Source organism: Anabrus simplex, chromosome 2, assembly GCF_040414725.1.
Source record: "Anabrus simplex isolate iqAnaSimp1 chromosome 2, ASM4041472v1, whole genome shotgun sequence".
NCBI lineage: Eukaryota > Metazoa > Arthropoda > Insecta > Orthoptera > Tettigoniidae > Anabrus > Anabrus simplex.
Window position 1 is genome coordinate 313276848 of NC_090266.1, and position 22818 is coordinate 313299665.

Sequence of the window (22818 nt, forward strand, 5' to 3'; positions counted from 1 at the left end):
ACCTTGATTGTGATTCACTCCTCTCATTTGAGGTTAAACAGTGTTCTCGGTAGTGTTTAAACATGGCCGGTTGAACATCGGTTATAGGCAGTGTCTAAGTGATAAATAACGTCTCTGCAATGCGGCAGCCATACTTAGGCATTATTTAACCATAGACATCGTCTAAACACCCTTTCTGCAATCGGCCCATAGGCTTCAAATGAAAAGAATGATATATTTATTCTCAGCAAAAATATATTTTGTGGCATACAGAAAAACTTGTGGTGTCTGCCTTAGAAAATGCAATTAAGAAAAAACAAAGCCACAACAATATTTAGTTCATCTTCCTTCCAACTCCAACACATCTTGCAATTGAGTGGATGTGGAACGACTTTTCTCAGCCATGGCATCCCAGGCACCCTGGACGAGCTTCCACAAATTATCAGGATGTCTTGTAGGATGTCTTGGGCCAATTTTTCCACATATGCTTTTTTACTTGTGCCCACATATACTCAATTAAGTTCAAGTCTAGAGAGCAACAAGGCCAGTCTATCAAATCAATATCCTGTCTGCTCACAAACCTCAGTCTCGAATAAACTGAGATGTGCGGACTGGATGATTATCCTGCTGAAATTGAAGAATTCCATTAGGATGCAACAATCTAGTATAAAGAACCATATAACATTCCAGCAAGCATTAATATTTATGCTAGTTCAATTTTCCATGAATGCGATGGATTGTGCCCACACCACGATGAAAAATCTCTCCCCCCAACAGGACGATGATATGTAGAAGAAACCGAGACTTCATCAGAAAAGATGACCCTTTTCCAATCCTGATCACAGTTTCTCAATGTAAAAACTAAACACTTGTTCTTAAGAACTTCCCTAGGAATGGCACATTGAGATCTCAAACTGGTAGCACTTAAGTGATTTTTCGCAGTCTGGCCATGGCCAGGAAAATTAACAACTGCTTTCAAAATAACAGCGGTATGAAAGGGATTCCTTTCAACCTCTGGCATTAATCTGGCATTTTGTTGTGATGTTGAAATTCTCCTTCTATCACACCCAGATTTACGGACAAAAATACCTGAACATCAATTTTGCATTCATCTCGAGCTGCCCTTTCTGAAAGGTGCAATTGCCTACCTGCTTCGGATGCTGAAAAGCCAAGTTCAATTACAGCCCGTATTACAATTTCTTCACCACTGTGAAGCCATGTCAAACAGTCAACTGCAAAGTCTTGGGCAGAAATGGTGTCATTGGTTATCATGTAGGGGAGTGTAAGCCTCTATCTAGGTCTTAAAATAATAACAAAGTACTCACAATGATAGAAATATAAATTATAGAATTAAAAATTAATATTATAAATATATTTAGAGTCTTATTATTTAGTCTATTATTTGCAGACATAAATTTTGAAAATTTTAAAGGAAATATAGTTCATAATCTCAACCTAAGAGGCATAAATTGTTTTCTAAAGACCTACATTGTGAGTAACTGTATCCACAAAATAATTCCTTAATCATTGGTTTGGTTATAAGTTAAGAAATACTACTGTAGCTGCAGTTGCTACTACAAGATAATATTATTGCCACAAAAAGTAAACCCATTTGTACAGCATTATTAGATGAAATGAATGTAATCTAAATGAATGTTAAGTTGTAGTAGTCCTGCAAATGTGCTGAATTGCATCAGTATAAAGTAAATCCTGTACAGCTCAGTCAGAAGAACGTTCTAATTTAGATGGCAACATCTCAGGTTCAAATCCTAGTCACTCCTTTTACTTTTATTTAATTTCATTACATGACAGTGTAATGTAATCACATAAGAAGGAAAAACTGATATTAATATTATGCACCTGTACTGTCACAAAATTAACGTTACTGTATTATTTATATTGCTAAAGAATGAAAACAAAATAAAAATGATAAATTGGACAAGAATTGAAGTCACAACATTTGAATCACTAAGCGAGCGCTTTTCTGCTGTTCCATGAGAAGCAGGTATCGAATGACTCCTTAAACACTATAGTCCAGCAAAGTTCACAGTGCTGCTACTACACATCTACAAGCACATGCATCGTGTAACAGCACCAGGATTCACAGTGCAACTTAGAACATAATATTCACTGTTCAAGTATGGCCACATTATTTTATTATTATTTTATTTTTTATGACACCTGTACCTACTGAACTAAGATGAGTAGAGATAGTGGTAATAAAATTATGAATGTTCAATTAACCAAAATTTCCCCATAATTAGATGAATAAATTGTAAAATCCTCAACCCAAGGTACACTATGATCAAGATGACACTTCCTCAGACAACTGTGCATGCAGTCTTGTACTCCATAAACCAGCTGGGCCATTCAGTTATGTAAAGATTATTTTCTAAAAGAAAAAAAATTACAAAAATTATATTGCAAATCATTCTACCTTGCTCATTAAATGAGTACGAACTATCCATAAAGCCAGAGGATGATGGACTAGCGTCTTCTAAATAAGCATCTCTCATGATGGGAGAAGCTCCACGAATATACAGCATCTCATCATCATCTTCATCATCGTCTTCCCCCTCTTCCTCTTCATCATCATGGAGTTTCTCTTCCAAGGTTCCCTCAATATCCTCAGTGTCATTCCAGCATTGGGTTCTTTTTCTTTTCTGAAAAACAGAAGAAATTGTCACTTCGAAATCACTTGTCTTTCAATTCTTTCCAGCTGAATCTGAGAAATGTAAATGTATGTATTGCTAGTCTTGTATAGTGGATTTTCAAAAAATGAAAGAATAATGGCATAGTTTTCTCAACATAAAATGCTCTGTGCATATCAATTAATCTAAATCAGTGTTCTAGGAATATGACAAATGTATGAATATATATCAAAGACAGGAACCTGGGGAAGAATGACAGGAATATACACAAGTATTCATATTCATCGTCTGTAAGAGACTGTAGTATGTCACAACTGAATCACAGCAAATGCTTGTAGGATTTTTGAAATGGAAAGTCATGTCCTTGTGGTTTAGATTCCATGTAAACTGGAGGTTTCATGGCTATGATCACGTTATCAATAGTCACATAAAACTACAAACTTCCTTTTCTTTTTTAGTATGTCATATTAGTGTTTATTCTTCACATATGTTCCAATTCTTCTTCCTAGCTTCCTTTTGGTAATAGGACCTCGGAAAGGTTTTCACTCCCCTCCCCAAAGGAGAGGGAGGGGCCAACTAGAAGGTAACGCCAGGTAATATACAAAATATGATTGTAAGAGACCGAGCTCGATAGCTGCTCTAATACATACAGCACATGGTAAAACTGTCTCCACAGTGAGATGGATATGCCTAGCACACTTAGTTGCACACAGTTGCTTTGGATCCCGCTAAACTTAGCGACATATATACGTTATTGGAAATGAAGATGTAAATTGAGCAGAATTACCACCATTACGGGAAATGCTGGAAATGTCATCCCCCCTTATGAAGGCAGAGTTAGACTCTTTTGCACTTGTAGACATGATAATAAGCTTTTGGGCTTCTACCGTGTCAGAAAGGAACGTGAAATTCTTTAAGAACTTTACTCTGCGTCGTCAGAAAAAATCTCGTCTGTTTACAAGCAAGACTTCTCTAATAATAAAGGTTGAATTTAAGAATGCTTAACCGTTGGTCTATAATAAGTGGTACTCTCATTCATCACTAGATGGCTCACTGGGCAGAGAGTGAACCATCTTGTGATGAGGAAAGTACAAATTTGGAAAACACCAGAATGAAATAACAATAGTGAAAGGACAAGGGAGAGGATCACCTACATGAACTCTTGTTTAGTGTGGGTAAGAGCTTGAACATCTTGGAACATGACCTCATGACCCGTTGATAGGGCGTGCTCTGCTACCTTGACTTGTCTGGCTGGTTGAGATAGATATTTCGTTGGTGTTCCTTGAAACAAGAACCAATGGACCAGCAAGTTTGGCCAATATATACTTTGCTGCAAGTACACAGAATTTTGTAATAGTGGGGACAGTTTGTCCTTGCTTTTACCTAAACTGTGAGCAATTGTTGTGGCAGAGCCAAACATGTTTTTTTAACTTGTGCTTGTGGAGGCCCAATGATGTACAGATTCATAGAGCCCTGCATTCCAGAGGGATGACAAAGCAAAACTTGCAGAATGAATTAGTGAAGGGAACTGCCTATCTTTCATCTACAACCGACTACTTATTCTACAGCAGATATGCAAATTTTTAAGATCAGAATAATTCAACCCCAGAAGATTGGCCCAGAGAGGGTAAAGTGGTGGAAGCTCAATGAAAAGAAGGCTGAATCTACAAGAAGACTCCACACGTTCAGCGTAAACAATGTTCTGCCAGCAGAGGCCATGTGGGAGGAAACCACAATCCCCCCACAACACACACACATCATAATTGGAATCCTCGGAAACACAAAGCAGGGAAAGCGGTTCATCAATAAACAGACCTGGTGATAGAGCAAGGATGTCAAATTAGCTATAAAAGCAAAGGAGCAGGCTTTGAAGACTTGGCGCCCATCAAGACTAAGTCAAGACAGACATCATTACAAAATGCTGAAATCAGCTGCTAAATGTGCCATCACCAGAGTAAAGAACAACCTTTATCGAGAACTGTACGATCTGCTGGACACGTCAGAGGATGCGAATGGAATCTATCGCCTTGCCCAAATTGACACATTGGGGAAAAACGCTGGCAACCAAGAATGAGTTACCTGGAAAATTACCGTACTTCTCCAAATCCAAGACAATGCATTTTTCTCAGAATTTGATGTGAAAAATCAAGGGTCATCTAGTATTTGCAATCTAACAGTAATGAACACCACTGGCAGCTACCATGGTATCCATGCTGATTCCATTCAATACCCCCTCTCCCAACGCAAGGCTCATTGACTTTCATCAACGCCTGTGTCTTGATTATACATCGCTAGCCTCACCAGCCAGTGCGTCTGCGTAATATTACCGGTTCTCGGAAAATAGACATTAAGTCTACAAAACTGTTTCTAAAATCCTCCAAATGGCATCAAAACATTCAACGTTTTGAATTCTTAGAAAGGCCATGGTTACTCAGTGGCAGAGTTAGAACGCATCTACTGTACCTGATGCTCAGTAAAATTAACAGTTTGAGAGACAGCAGGAATATTTTCGTGATAGATTGTCATACTGTAGAGAAACGTGGAACAGGTATTGCTGGCAAATTTTCAACAGGTTCTCGTCAAAATTATGATGCCAATTTTATGTTAATGGTTATTAAACATGCAAAAAAATTAATAATTGTGCAGCTGCAAGAAAAAATGGCATAACTAAAGCCAATATTCAGTGTTAGTGTGAAGACAAGATAGCTTAAAAAAGGCATACTGTACAAAAAAATGCATTCAGTGGCCTGCAACAGAGACGCTTTAAAGAAATCAAAGATGAAATTGTGAGGTATGTGTGCAAGAAACGCAAGGTCAGAATGGCCATAACACGAGATGCGATACAAATGCGGGTTCGTGAAGAGGAATTCCCTTAATTTTCACAGGTAGTATCAGATACCTCTAATGAAAATGATTAGGGACGTAAGTACGATTTACATGATACTTGTGTGTGTGTATTTTTTTATCACATTAAGTTTGAAATTGGTTACAAATAAAATTATGATTTTGCAAAGCATTTTTAAAGCCTGATTTATTTATTTATTTATTTATTTATTTATTTATTTTTTTATTTTTTATTTATTTATTTATTTATTTATTTATTTATTGGATTTGGAGAAGTACAGTAATAATTTCCATTTATATTGGAATTGTGAATTTACTCATTCAGGACAAATATCTCAGGTTCCCTATGGGAATCAAAATCTATTTCACCTGATGGCCTAGCAGGCATCAATTTTTTTTTTTTTTGTAAAAGGGATCAAGTCTCTCGTAGTGCACTCCCTATGCAATGGCCTCCACTACAATTACCCCTTCGTCGTACAGTCTAATGAAGCCCATACACCCAAATCCAGCACAGCATTTAATAAATGCTTGAAGACGTGTTTGTAACAGGTGGACGGAGTGGTATTCGTGGGGTTTCATCCCTGGTACCGAGTGGTGGTTTGGCGATTACCAATGTTTCTCTGGGCTTGCATACAGACAGACCAGTATATGTTCTCTCCAGGTGAATATAATACTCTTACCTTTGGGGCCATTTCAGCGGTACAGTACAGTGAACTTCTAGCAACATCATATACCCCACCGAAACCACCACACTGATTACTACCACCACTACAGGTGCCGTCCAATCAGCTGCACATCTAGCAGCCACTGCATATCACACAGCCATCATCATGCCTTCACACGCTGATCCAGACTACCAGAACCGGTTCCTACCTGTGAACCCACCTACCCATTGGGATGTGTGCTTTATTACCATATCCCTATTAAATAGCCAACGACCGTAGCCGTGTTGAAACACCGGATCTCGTGAGATCTCCGAAGTTAAGCAACATTGGGCGTGGTGAAGATTTGGATGGGTTGCCACGCGCTGCTGGTGGGGGGTAAGGGAATGGAGGAGCGGAAAGGAACTGGCTACCCTACCGCACGTAAACTCCGGCTCAGACACACCTCTGTGGAGGTTCGGACCTGCCTTCAGGCAGAATACACCCATCCCATACCTATTAAATATGTACCCTTTTCACTTATCTTTCGTCCTCAAACAACTCCAAGCAACTGCCAATCAAACTTTAAACTTACATTACCAAACCTTCCACTCAGGCCTGAACACACACTTCACCTTCATACTATTCAAGACATTGGTTTAGCTCCTCACAGAACCCAGTTCCTGTAACTATCCTGCCCACTCACCCCCGCTTCCACTCTGGGATGACGACCTCTATGACTGGATGGGACACCTTTCCGTAATTTCCATACCAACTTAGTATAGCAGTCACCCAAGATAACTCAAATACTGTGGCAAAATCTGTACCTTGGGAACATCACTCCTACCCCGCAATGTACATTCAAGTCCACCTTCATACTCGTTCCTTAATTACGTAATTATGTACAGATGTCAATTTAGGCAAAGAATCTCCTGTATTATTCTAGGAAATCAGCAATACTGTAACTATGCGACTACAGTGATACAAATGCTAGCAACTTCAGAAAATTCAAATGATGACTTAATGATATAAATATCAAAACCTATACTTACGTTGTACATGATCATGTCAACATTGTAAATTGTATATATCATGTAGTGTAACTATCAAAAAAGGTATGAAAGAAACATAAAAGCAATGAAAATATTTTTAAAATAACAAGTTTAAAAAATGTAAAAAGAAAACATAATGACAAAATGTTAAAGTGGTCAAGAAATTCCACTGCTGTAAATTAATTTTTCAGTTTTGAAGTAATACCAACTAAGCAAACAAAATTCCTTTCTTTTCTTTAATGTAAATTTTAGGTTTGAAGAAAATACTGACCAAGCAAGAAAAAGATTTTTCAGTTTCTTAATTTTTTTAATTCTTACTATTGTAAACAAATTGAGGTAATAAAGCCATTCATCCATAGGCAAAAACCCCAATCCAATCTTCTTACTTCACATCCTTTACCCTCTCCTCAATCCTTCACTTCCTCTTCAACCCGGCCACATCTCTTGGCCAGAGAGAGGGTGCAACCCTTCAGGGTGGGGAATGAAAACATTTATAGACAGATAGCCTTCACTACATGCACTAGCCATACGTCTTGGTAGGTGTGCTAATTACAAACTGAGGAGCCCAAATTGGCACAACGGTGCAAAATGCTGGCAACCAAGTATTACCTGGAAAAGTTACAATCTCTCATAAAGGACCATTTATATAGGAATTGCGAAATCTCACTATTGAGCCACTGAGGATAATGGACATGTCCTACAGACTAATGATGCTAGCAATCAATGTCTTAGAGAGCCAATGAAATGAAATGGCGTATGGCTTTTAGTGCCGGGAGTGTCCGAAGACAAGTTCGGCTCACCAGATGCAGGTCTTTTGATTTGACGCCCGTAGGCATCCTGCGTGTCGTGATGAGGATGATATGATGATGAAGACGACACATACACCCAGCCCCCATGTCAGCAAAATTGACCAATGAAGGTTAAAATTCCCGACCATGTCGGGAATCGAATCCGGGACCCCTGTGGCCAAAGGCCAGCATGCTAACCATTTAGCCATGGAGCCGGACAGAGAGCCAATGCCTATATAACACTGGTGGAGAGTCTACTTCAAAGTAATCGAGTTTTCCCACCCACCTATACTAAATAAGGACACAATAGCTGGACCTGTTCCATCCATTACAGTAGAAGAGGTATCAGAAGATGTGAGTAGGATGAAGAAGAGCAAAGCAAAAGAACCGGATGACATACCATTGGAAACTTGGAAGATGCGGATGTAGCTTACCTGAAACTTGGCAGACCAGTACCACCATTCCCATTCGGAAGGGTAAAAGAGATGTCAGCAAATGTTCCAACTACCACCCAATCCACCTGCTTTGCTACACAATGAAGATCTTCAAGCATGTTCTCAACAACAGAACAAACAGCATCGTCCAAATTTTTCCTAATCAGTATGGATTTGTTAAGGAACTCAGCACAATACATGCAATTCACACAGCCCACCTGCTTGTAAAAAAACATACGGTAAAGAACCAACCCCTGCACCTGGCACTTCTGGACCTAGAAAAGGCATTCGACAGGGTACCACATGAACTCATCTGGAAAGCACTTCGTAACCACTGTGCCTCAGCAGCAATGAAATTGGAACTTTGCCTCCTTTTCCAATTATGGTTGTAGCCCACCAAGGGTCTGCACTCTCACCCCTTCTGTACATGGACAAAGTAACAGCTGACATCCAGAAATCTCACTCATGGACAATCTTATAAGCTGATGATTTGTTCCTGGGCGATCGAAATCTCAAGGCTATAGTGGACCGGAATGAGAGTTGGAAGATCGTTTAAACATGAATAGCCACTGACTAAACATAAAAAAATGGAGCATTTACAATGCAAGCCCCTATAACATCCATTTCAGTCCATGACCTTATATACTTATCCTACTCTCTCAAAGTACAAACTTATGTACATTACTATAAAAAATCCAAAGGACATAAACTTGGATTACTTGAATTATGACTCTCATAAACTAACATGGGAAAATGTATGAAGTATAAATGACAAATGATGCTAAAGTTAACTTGTTTAATTCAATGGTAAATGACTTATATGACAAACTTGCCCCTAAATGATGAATAAAGGTTTCTCGCCCTTCTTGTCCATAGTTAACAAGACAATGATGGCCTACCAAGACTCACTGTTTCGACGTTGTAAACAAACCCTAGATGACACAAACTCTAAATCTCACGAACCTTAACCCTCAGCGGACTAATGTCTAGCATTTCCCGACATCCTAATTTCCCGTTCTGGGCACGTGTCGGGATATACCTGCCAGCTGTTTCCACGGTAACTACAACACAATTGATGGAGAGGAGCATCTGGGCTACTTGGACTAATGTGATAATCGCAGAAATGAGTGTGTGATACTCAAAATGGGCATGGATTCTAAACCAGGTATAAAGGATTATTTTGCTGAAGATTGGGTAGACAAAGGTTCATTTTTTTCAAAGATTTGTTTTTCAGAGAACATTTTCTATCCATTTTTTTGGATGCTTCACGTGTGCCCTCTAGTCCTGCTGCTACTAGAACCAGGGGCGACAAAATATATAATGTAGTCTTCTATTTGGAAGGGAAGTTTAGAGAGTATTACGTTGGTGGTTTGAAAAGTTCTCGGAATGTACTAGAATTAAGCATCTTACCTCGGTGGAACTGCTTTTATTTTTCAACATAGTCTCCCTGTAGACTAATGCATTTGGTCCAGCGATGTTCCAATGCCTTGATCCCATCTCGAAAATGAGATTCCTCCAGGCCTGCAAAATACCTCTCCAATTCGGCTGTCAGTTCTTCCCTTGTAGAAAATCTCCGTCCACCAAGGAAAATTTTCAGCTTGGAGAATAGATGAAAGTCTGATGGTGCCAAATCAGGTGAATAAGGTGGATGTGGCAACAATTCGTACCCCAGTTCATGAAGTTCTGCCATGGCAATAACACTTGTGTGCTGCGGAGCGTTGTCCTGATGAAAAATAATCTTTTTCCTTGCCAAACCAGACCTTGTTTCGCATATCTTCTCCTGTAGTTGGTCTAGGAGGTTTGCATAGTATTGCCCCATAATTGTTTGGCCAGTAGGAAGATAATCTATCAGCAGAATGCCTTTTGCATCCCAGAAAACTGAGGCCATGACCTTTCCGGCCGAACGCACTGCCTTTGCTTTCTTTGGTGGTGGTGGTGAATCAGCATGTTTCCACTGCTTTGACTGCTGTTTTGTCTCTGGGGTATAGTAGTGGACCCAAGTTTCATCTGTAGTCACAAACCGGCGCAAAAGATCTTGTTGGTTGCACTGAGAACGGGCCAGACTTTGTTCGGATATTTCCAATTTGGTGCGTTTATTGTCCAATGTCAAGAGCCGCGGCACCCATCTTGCGGATAATTTTTTCATGATATACTAACAATTTGTTGGTTATTTGTATTGAAAAGGTGGATCAAAATAACCAACAAATTGTTAGTATATCATAGCATAGTTCAATACGGGTCTAATAATGAGATTAGTTACATGTAATAATTTTTTCATACCCAATTCTTCGGTTAAAATATAATATACCCGTTCAGAAGACATCCCTACAGCTTCAGCAATCTCCCGCACTTTCAGTCGACGATCCTCCATGACCATTTTATGCACTTTTGCGATAAATTCTGGGGTCATAACACTTTTTGGCCGTCCACTACGCGGATCATAATCCAAGCTCTCCCGACCAAATTTAAACTAGCTGGTCCACTTGGCAACAGTTGAAAATGAAGGAGTGTGTTCTGAAAGTCGGCATGAATTTCCTTTGCTTTCATACCTTTCTTTACAAAGTATTTAATCACTGCTCGAATCTCAGTTTTTTCCATTGTCACAAATCACTACGCGAGAACAACAACAAAGAGTCGTCACTACCACACTCCTGCAGCTAGAGCACTGACGCGCCACGTGTTCACTCACAGAGGATGTGTGATTATTGCGCGGGAACCTCGTTGCTCTAGCACTGACATCTAGCGGTGATTCCGAGAACTTTTCAAACCGTCCTCGTATGTTCCAGGGCATAATACTTCTATAGATGAATGCACAATTTTACAAGTGTTACAATCCCCGGAAACCCACTAAGTGGAGACTGCGGATATCTGCAGCAGCAGATTAAAAAACAGCATTTGTATGCTCATTCATTCCATACTATGGTTCTCACACAACAAATGCACTAACACGACAAAATCATCCATTCACAACAAGAAATGTTTTTCAGTTATGCCAACAAATGCTTCAGAATATGACTATTGCTGGCTTCTACATCTACACCAACAGATTCTATACCAATTGTGATCTGGCAGAGGAACTGCTAAAATTAGAGTTTCACATAATGGGAACAGTAAACACCAACAGGAAAGGATTGCCAACTCAAATGAAGTCAACAGCTTTGAAGAATATGAAAAAGCTTGATAGTCTGGCATTTATAGAGGAAGATAAAATTGTTGCTCTTTCATGGAAAGACAAAAGGGTTATTGAGTACATGGCACAACAGCAGTATGCAGCAACACACACCTAAAATTAGGAAGGATGTTGATCCTTTTCTGCAGTCTGTAATGAGTTGTGATTATACTTACCATATGGGAAGAGTGGACATCTCCAACCACTATACAACAACAAATAATTTTGGAAAAAAACCTCTCAAATGGTGGCATAAACTTTTCTTTTGGTTGCTGGATGTCTGTGTGGTAAACAGCTTCTTATTATTCAACATGGAAAGGAAATCACAGCAGCAGAAGCCAGTGAGGCACAGGCAGAACAGGAAACAACTAGTATGAGAGTTGGTTGGTGATGTCCATAATTGAAAGGTCAACATAATTGAAACTTAATCATGAGAAATGTAAAATAATATCATTTTTTTAAAACAAGAAGAAAATATCATTTCAGTACAAATTTAGTAACAACAACATTCTAACTCCTGTTTCACAAGTGAATGACTTTGGTGTTTTATTCAGTTATAACCTATAGTTTAATGAACATATTGAAAATATTTGTAAGAAAGCATTTCAAAGATTGGGTTGCATTACTAGATATTCTAGAGAATTTTCAAACTTAGCTACCTATCGATTGCTGTATGTGTCTATGGTACGCCCTATACTAGAATACTGTACACCTGTTTGGAACCCTTCTCATCAGACCTCTATCCATAGATTAGATTCAGTACAACATAAATTTCTTTGTTTATATTCATTTAGAGCAGGATTCTCATATGATAATGTTGATTATACATCCTTACAACAGTCCTTAAATATGCATAGCCTGTCACAACGTCGTGAATTATTGGATACACTCTTCATTTTTAAATTGCTTCATTCCTTGGTGAATTGTCCACAACTCTTTGCAAAAATTAACGTACATGTACCAGACAGACGCACAAGGTTCAAGAATACGTTGTCTACAAATTGGCATAGAATTAACTATGCATTCAATGGGCCAATTGAACGAATGTCAAGATCTCTAAACAAACTGGATATTGATACATTTAACTGCTTATTGTCAAAATTGAGAAATCACTTACATAATCTCCAAATTTGACTATTACTTTCCTGTGATTACTTGTAATATAACCTGTGTATATATCTGTACATATTTTTCTACTTATACTCCATTGAACTTCTTTTTAGTGTGTTTTGTTTTGTTTTGTTTATTCTTCTCTACTGTTATGTAAAATGGTATTACCGTTAATAAAGTATTAATTAATTAATTAACAAGAGAGAAAACCATCAAACAGTAATAAAGAATGACTGAATGGCAAGCCTCACTTCATATATATTAACCCCAAGGGAAATTCTAAAAATTGTGCAGTTTGCAGCAACAGGCACGAAAAGGACAGAAGAGAAACAGTATATTTTTGCAACACCTGCACCAAGAAACCTGGACTTTATCCTGGAATTTGCTTTGAGAAGTTCCACACGGATAAGAAATATAAGTAGGAAAGGGCGAACTGTGTAACTACACGTTTATTGCTTATAGGGTTTATCTTGATTTTAAATTCATATTTTAGTGAGCAAGACTTTGTATCTTCATTTTGCCTTCATTGTAAACATACTGCTATTTTGTTGAAGAAAAAGATACAACTAGCACAGGACCACACTAGAAAAAAAATTGTCTGCAAAGGGTTAAAAAATCGCACAAAGCAGTTGATACAAAATATAAAAAATGTACATATTTCTGTAATTTAGCTAGCAACTTAAATTCTAATCATACAGCAAACCAACTGAAGAGTCCTGGGAATAGAGAAACATCTACAGCAACAGGCAAATCTTGACATTCCCCCTGATAAACTGAACAATTACTTTAGTTGAGTAAATTAACAATAACTCACCGGCCTCCCCTCCTCCCAGTCCACCATTCACATTTCACTGTCACAGAAAATCATGTTAAAATTGTTTGTGCTCAATTAAATCAAAGACTACAGGTATAGATGCATTCCTATTACTTTTTACACAACATTATGGGTGCTGTCCCACCTGTACTGATGCACATACTAAATTACATTTTAATGAATGGAACTTTCCCTACTGTCTGGAAAACAGCCAATATAATAATGGTATCTAAAATAATCAGACCCACAGCCTCTCCGACTACTGTCCTGCGTCCATACTCCCCACACTTTCTAAAGCCTTTGAACATTTATTTGAGCAAGTTCTGGAATCTATATAAATAAAATTGTAGGGGGTCCGCTGTCTGTAATTTGTTTTGTTTTGCCAATTTTTCAGATATTTATCCGTTTTAGGTCAACTCAAGACCGAATCGGTGGTTTTTACGTTTCGTGTCTGTTTGTTTGTCTGTTTGTCTGTTTGTCTGTTCCACCATCACGTCGAAACGGCTGGATAGATCTCAACCAAACTTCATATTTAGAGTAAACTCATCCCGGGGATGGTTTCGATATGCATAACATTTTAAAATCTTTCAATACTCGGGGGGTTAATAGGAAAACCAGAATGGTTTTTCCACCATCACGTTGAAACGGCTGGATAGATCTCAACTAAACTTCATATCTAGAGTATACTCATCTCGGGGAAGATTTCGATATGCATATTATTTTAAAATCTTTGAACAGACCGGGGGTTTATAGGAAAACCAGAATGGTTTTTCCACCATCACTTCGAAACGGCTGGATAGATCTCAACCAAACTTCATATTTAGAGTATACTCATCCCGGGGAAGATTTCTATATGCATATTATTTTAAACTCTTTGAATAGATGGGTGGTTTATAGGAAAACCAGAATGGTTTTCCTCCATTTTCTCTTATACTATTGATTTTCTGTAAACTTCGTTTACCGTACGTGAAACGTCTCTTCATTATAAACAACTTTCGTTATGTTCATAATTTACCTTACTCTTCATATGACGGAGAAATTTACAATTTTCCGCTGGTATCATGCTCTGCATTGAGTGACCGACAACGAACCTACAGGTTACCATGGCAACGTCTCTGACTGCATGCCAGCAGGGAAGTAACGTATTGCCATTTTCCTCATCATGCTTTTAAATTCGTGGTTGTTCCTTGGGTAGAAGGCAAGAGAGGCGTCAATCGGCCTATCTGCAGGATATTGGCGGAATATCGTTGGATATTATAACCGCCCTCGAATAGATTAAGTAATAACACCATTAGTCATCTTCTTATTATTTGTTTACCTAAGAATCACTGACCTAAATTTCTCCTCTGTTACCGCTTTATTATATCCATTACTCACACTAGCATAATTTATTGAGGGGCATTTGATTTTCCAATACATTCACTTGGCATTTACATATTTGTCGTTATCCGGCTGTCCTCAGTTATAATCCATTTTCTATTACTTTCAACTTTCTTAACTGTATTATTTCTTCCTTAATTACGCCGTATGTACGCGAGTGCTACAAACTACTGGATGTATTTCCACCAAGACTCATATTTAGAATACACCTGTCCTTGATAGGTTTTAGGGCAAATATTGTTTCTAAATCCCTTAATTGACTGGGGGTTTATACGAAACCGAAACAGTGATTTTGCACTTTCACAAAATATACACAACCAAACTTAATGGAAATCTACCTACCTTGGTAGATAATAATTTCTAAACCTTTTTTCTCATGTGCATCATTTCGATACGAGGATTAATAAGGGAGATATCATTAACGGACCGTTTTTCTGTACAAGTCCCATCGGACTTGACTCACGAGCGGGTGCGTGTAAAGCGTATTCCTTACAATTTGAACACTACTGAAGACATTCGAACCAAAATTTATATTTAGCATCCACCTGTCCAAAGGTAGGTTTTAAACGTAAATAACATTTCATGTTCCGGAATGGACTGGCGGTTTATAGGGAACCGAAATGGTGATTTTACTCTTCCACAATATATACAGAACAAGACCAACCTGACTGGAAATCGACCAAACGTGATGGAATTCCACCTCTAAACCTTTTTTCACGTGCATTCTTTCGTCAGGAGGATTACTAAGGGAGATATCATAAATGGTCACTTTTGCAGGTTAAGTCCAGCGGACATAGCCCAAAAGGTGTTTTACATGGAGCAGATTCCTTATCTATATAAATCAAATCGTAACGACTGTGTGCCTCTACACTGACTATTTTGGCGAAATTTTCGTACAGCTTTCCGTTTAAGGGGTAATAATGACCATCTCCATAATTTTTGGTTTAGTTTCCTGAAAGTACTAATTTTTACCCGCCTCGCCCAAAATCCAAATTGCGCCATAATCTGCCAGAAGAAAAAGAAGATAATTGAAATTTGACAAAATTATATGTTTTAGCCTGTAACGAACGGAAAACATCCTAGATCATTCAATTTTTCACTTTTTATCCCCGAAGAATATCGAAATATGCAGGCAATTTTAATGATGGTGCACACCTTCGGAAATTCCTATCACATAACGGATTGCACAATCTCCGTTCAATTTGGAATGATCTACAACCGTGGTCTTATGACTTTTTGCCGTATCTGTATCCCTTTTACGTTTGATTTTTCTCTTTAATCGATGTTAAGTCAATTTGGAATTTTCACATGCATAATTCATACTTTCAATTACTTATATGAAATACAGAATCATTAAACTCTTCACGAAAATTGGCCCACCCAGTAGCCATATGTGAGCCAAATGCTACGTATGTATCCGAAAAGTAATGTAATGTGAGATAATCTTACAAAACCTTTACCCTGTTCCACGTTTCTAACTCAATCTGACCCAAGAATAGATGACATATCATAGGACCAGCCATTTAGGCCACCAAATCCGGCGTGTCTTATGGTATAATCCTTTGTCGATATGACGTACGTTTAGTAGCAGTTAATCTGTAAATGAAGGTCTTCAATATTGTAAACACGCATATACTTTCGTATGTCGATCTATATATATTCACTGATGTCGATTTTTAGGGATCGAGAAAGGGTGGGTCTGCTATTGTAATCAGTACTCCCCACACCGACTTTGACTGGCAGTAGGAAAGGGTTCCTTCTCCAACTCCTGTGTAACTGTCATTAGTAAGGAAAGCCTACAATTGTAATGAATAGTTCCCTTCTCGATTTGACTTGCAGAAGTCAAGTGAGCATGCAGTTTTGTTTAAAACTCCCCTACCCGATTGTGTTTGGCAGTAGGCAAGGGTGCCTATCATTATAAAGAAATGTCCTCATCTAAAATGTGACTGGCATTAGGCATAGTGGCCTGCTATTTTGATGGAAACTCACCAACTTGGTGTGACTGGCAGTAAGCTGGCTGGCAGTAGGAAAATGGGCCTGGCATTATAATGATAACTGCACAACTCAATTTCGAGTGATAGTAGGGTAATTGCCTGCCATTATAATAGAAACCCCTCAACTGTAATCTGTCTGGAAGTAGGAAAGGGGGCTGCCATATTAACTAAAACTCCCCAAATCGATTCTGTCCGCGTAGTAGGCAATGGGGCCTGCAATTATAACGTAATCATCCCAACTCGATTGTGAATGGCAGTAGGCAAGTGAGCCTGCCGTTATATCACAAATCCGTAACAAACACTTTACATTGGAAACAACGTACGGGGAACTCCCCATGCTCTTTCTCGGATAACGCTAAGAGACATGCAATTTTAAAACAATCTTATTTACTGCATGTACACTATTTACTTCGATAACCGAATACAATGTAGAATACCGTAGCGAAGCACGAGTACATTCGCTAGTAGCTAAATAAATATGTTCTCTTGGACTCTATTCAATCTGGATTCAAGAACGGTCGCAGTATCAGGACTGCATTTTTGAAGGTTACTGAAGAAATGCTATGGACAAATGACTGCTCACTATACTTATTCTTTTTTACTTCAGTAACGCCTCTGATACTATAGAAATTCAGACTGTGATAAAGAAAATGGAATTAGTAAACTTCAAACTTTTTTTAGCTCTTATCTGAGTGACCGTCAATAGCAGGTAACAGTAAATGTTAAGGCCTCTAAATGGAAAATGAAACTTGGTGGTGTCCCACAGACAGTATTCTCGACCCCTTGCTTTTCTGTATTTACAGTATATTAATGATGTATCATTTGTGATAGAAAACAACACACACCACCTCTATGCTGATGATCTTCAAATATACCAACACTGCAAGACTTCAGATTAAGGTGAAGCAATAGAAGATATTAACAATGACCTCTGCTGCAAGACTTCAGATTAAGGTGAAACAATAGAAGATATTAACAATGACCTCTGACGACTCAGTGTATACATAAAACAAAATTCTTTTTTCTTTTTACTAAATACCACAAAGGCTCAGGCATGAATCATGAAAATTACAGAGCTGCTTAAACAATACAGTAATTCCACCTATCCTGCTAAACGGCAGGAACTTTCCCCACTGTAAACCAATTTTGACGGTTACTTTGAATGAAACACTTCATTGGTCTGATCACACAAAAGAAATCCATAAAAAGATTTTTTGAGCACTTCACCCTCTTAAATGACACAGATGTATTTCTGTATGAACTAAAGATCAGACTAACACAAATACTGGTTCACTCTGTTCTATATTATCGTGACTGTTTCATGACAAGTAAACAAACACAAACTTCAATGAACTCTGAACTCCTGCCTATGATTTATTTACAATATCAGGTATGATGTTCAGATCATCCCATACTTTCTGCTCTCTCATGGCCGATGCCTGATGAACTTCAACAGCTACACATTTTAACAGTGGTGTTTAAACTGTTAGCTGAAAACCAACCCCTGTATATTTAAGCCAAATTCAACTTTTTATCATCTTTTGATGACCTTAATACCAATTCGGGCTCCTTTCTTTCTATTTCTGTGTACCGCAAAAATAAAGTTAATAGCTCATTTGTGGTGATAGAAGCCCGAATATGGAATTCCCTGCCAGCTCAGGTTGAGAACTCAGCTGGTTATCAAGATTTACGGTTGCCTGCTGATGCTACCTGCTGAGGACAACTGACTGAATGGTTGTAGCATGAATAAGTGTGTGCCTAGGATTGAGCTTGTAATTAGGCCTACAGGATAAAGTTTCATTATAGCTGTAAGAAAAAACACATTAGGTTATTATTATATATACATGCAAAGAAGAAGAAGAAGAAGAAGAAGAAGAAGAATGGTCTTGGTTGGTTAGTTGGTTCATTCCCCCCACTCAAAGGCTTGTTCGATCCCCAATATATGTTATTAATGTTATTTGCTTTACGTTCCACTAACTACTTTTACAGTTTTCGGAGATGGCAGAATTTAGTCCCGTGGGAGTTCTTTTACGTGCCAGTAAATCTACCAACACAAGGCTGACGTATTTGAGCACCTTCAAATACCACTGGACTGAGCCAGGATCGAACCTGCCAAGTTGGGGTCAGAAGGCCAGCACCTCAACTGTCTGAGCCACTCAGCCCGGCGAATATCTGTTATAGACAGATGGAGATAGTCTAGGCATCAATGAAGAAACATACAAGGGAAATCTGGAGTGTGGTAGTTTCCCACTGCTTTATTTTTTGAACTAGAATGTGCTGTTACAGATCAGTCTCCCAAGCCCACTGAAATGCATACACCAACCATTCCTGTGAGCAATGCCTTCACACCATTCATGATTTTCATATTATCATAGCCAAGGGCAAGAGTGAGACAGATTAATTAAAGTAACAAATTTATGTCGTACTGGAAGAGAGTACAACCTGAACACTACATATCACCCGAGATGGACCTGGGCATTTCCCTAGTATTCCTCTGGGCCACACTTTCTATGGCAGCTAATGACTGAACTATTTGAGATCTAACCAACATTTGGGCTGAGAACTTGACATACATGGACTGCTAAAAACAAACAACAACAAAAAAAAGCCATAAGAACGGCATTAAACGTAAGAGAGAAACAAGCAGTGTGAGCTTATAAGAAAACAGTATCCTCCTGCTAGTCAGTGGAACATTGCAAACCATTTCTCATTGCTGTGAGGGAATACCATAAGCAGACGAAGTGTTGGAGACTTTCTAAGTAAAGAACATAAGTGAATGGATGAAACATATCTTCTTCTTATTCTTATCCCCACACCTGTGGGGACGTGGGTGAAAACTGTCACACAAGTGGATTTGGCTCTGTTTTACGGCCGGATGCCCTTCCTGACGCCAATCCTATGTAGAGGGATGTAATCACTGTTGCGTTTTTCTGTGGTGTTTGGTAGTGTGTTGTGTGAATATGAAGAGAAGAGTTTTGGGACAAACACAAGCACCCAGTCCCCAGCCAAAAGAATTATTAAAGCGCAATTAAAACACCCAACCTTGCTGGGAATTGAACCCGGGACCCTCTGAACCAAAGGCCTGAACGCTGACCATTCAGTCAAGGAGTTGCACACGGATGAAACATATCTGTCAGGCAAAAAAGCTGAAAAGTGTGAGTAGCAAGAAGATGCTCTGGTTATTTGGATATTCCAAGTCAACGCGAAAAACAAAACTGTAACCGAGGTCATTAAGGAAGCATTTTGGTAACAAATTAGGCATTACAGACATGGCATACAGCAATGGTTGACCATTTTGTTTCAAAGACTGCCATGGGCTGACAGAGCATGTAAAGCATGGTGAGACAGCAGAAACCTTTCAGCAATCATTAAAAATTATGATGCAAGCGATGTGTACAATACAGATAAAACCAATTTATTTTATTGTATGCAACCTAGTAATACACTATCAAATGCTACTGTAAGGGGTTGCAAGAAATCTTATATACAGAATAACCAGTTTATTTTGTACCTGTGCCAATGAAAGTGATAAAAGAAAGGTGATAGTGATCGGAATGTCAGCTAAAACTCTGTTTCGAAAATGTTAACCCTTCAGTTTACAACAGAAGGTCATAGATGATCAATGTCAAATTTGAAAAATGGATTAAAGATTTCAACAATAACTATAATGAGAATAAAGATAACTATAAAATCTGCATGTAACACCTGTCACAGTATTATATGAATACAAAATAGCTACATAAATTAAAGACTGAATTAATACTATTCCAGAAAATCCCTGTACAGTATATCACTACGTAGCATAAAGAATTAAAATGATGTTTCAGAACATGACCTCGATTTAATGCAGTCCTCTTGCGCCAACTACACTCTGAACAATCTATGTTATTATAACAAGGGATAGCTGTACTACAGTGAGTTTCTCTCATCGGTTGACCAGCAGGTGCATCCAGCTTACCTGCCTCCCATTGACTCATCATTTCCCGTTACACAGCATAATGACAGCACTTCACAGTTCAGGTCTGTGCTTAGAACGTGTATTAAGTATTGATCTGTCGCTCTACCTGTTCTCGAGTTGTGAAGTGTTACTTCGGGGTATAATTCTCATAATGCCTCCACATGTGTACACGGTAGAAGAAAAGGTATTTATATACGATAATTATGTGAAAACTGAGTCTTGCAGGGAAGTCGTTAGGCGATTTGTAACACAATTTCCAGGTGTACGTCCTTCACATAGAGCGATTGTGCGGAAACTCGTAAACAAATTGAGAGGAACTGGTTCTTCATTCAATAAGAAGTGAAGTGTTAAAAAATGTATATTTAACGTGGAAAAAGTAAATGAAATCGCAGAAAGATTAGAACATACACCTACAAAATCTCTAAGACGACTTGGACAAGAAGCTGAGGTTTCAAAGAGCTCAGCATGGCGGGCTATGAAAATGTTAAAATTGAAATCATACAAGGTAACTGTAGTACATGAACTGCATCCATGTGATCATGATAAGCAACTACATTTTTTTAATTGGATGTTGCAAAACGTTCATGATGACATAATTGATCCACGCTTAATATTTTTCTCTGATAAAGCATGGTTCCATTTACACAGGTATGTCTCGACGCAGAATAACAGATATTGGAGTACAGAACACCGCATATACAAAATTCCTCTACATGATGAATGGATCGGAGTATGGATATAGAATTATAGGACCTGGTTTTTTTTTTTTGTTTTTTTGTTTTTTTCCAGGCATAATTAATGCACAAAGATACAGGAATAATATACTTAAACCAGTTTTTGATGAAATGACTGTCAAAATGGATATTTTCAGCAAGACTCTGCCATTGCGCATACAGCTAATGACACCTTAAAACTTTTTTTTTTTTTTGCTAGTGGCTTTACGTCGCACCGAAACAGATAGGTCTTATGGCAACGATGGGATGGGAAAGGCCTAGTAGTTGGAAGGAAGCGGCCATAGCCTTAATTAAGGTACAGCCCCAGCATTTGCCTGGTGTGAAAATGGGAAACCACAGAAAAAAACACCATCTTCAGGGCTGCCGACAGTGAGATTCAAGCCCACTATCTCCCGGATGCAAGTTCACAGCCGTGTGCCCCTAACCGCATGGCCAACTCGCCCGGTAAAACTTAATTATGGAAATTTTCGAAGACCGTGTTATTAGTATGGACTTATGGCCATCACAATCCTCACACATAACTGTTTGTGACTTTTATTTATGGGAGAGCTTAAAAAATAAAGTGTTTGCAAGAAACCCTCATGTGTTGGAAGAACTGAAAGAACATATCCAGAGAGAAATAGCGTCAATTACGGAAGACTAACTTATACGTGTGGCTTTTTACAAAATTGTGCAATTGTACCTGAGTTTCATAGTCTGTAACTTTTACATGTGAATCAGTGTTTCCAGAGACGATGCCAGAAATGTGTGGATGCAGGATGAGAACATTTCCAACATCTCCTGCCATAAGGTATGAGCTTATTTTCTTAATTCTTAGTTACTAACTTTCTTAATTCTTATTATTTTCTTAATTTTAATTGTTATCTCATGTCACACAGGGATAAAGTGAGCAAAGTACTGTCCTTGTTTCAATGCCACGGAGCAGGAACTGATGGAGTACACGGGAGGCAGATAAGCTGGGCTTGCCTGCTGGCCAACCAATGAGAGAAACTCACTGTATATTCTAGTACATTATTATTATTATTATTATTATTATTATTATTATTATTATTATTATTATTATTATTATTATTATATTATTATTATATTATAATATTAATAATATTAATAATAATAATAATAATAATAATAATAATAATAATAATAATAATAATAATAATAATGTTATTTTCAATATTTACCAATACACTGACATCTCTGGAATAATTTGGTAAAAGTTAGTGAAAGAAAGATGTGCCTTCTTCAACCCCCGACCCATTCAAGTTTATGG

General features: G+C 38.2%; 1 protein-coding gene across 1 annotated transcript in view; it reads right to left on the minus strand.

The window, feature by feature from the left end:
- Nucleotides 1-22818, minus strand: part of LOC136864085 (protein suppressor of sable) — a 274892-nt gene that overhangs the window by 142672 nt on the left and 109402 nt on the right. The window contains exon 3 of the mRNA XM_067140638.2: nt 2417-2642. Coding sequence (XP_066996739.2) covers nt 2417-2642 — 226 coding nt within the window. The remainder of the gene's footprint in view (nt 1-2416; nt 2643-22818) is intronic.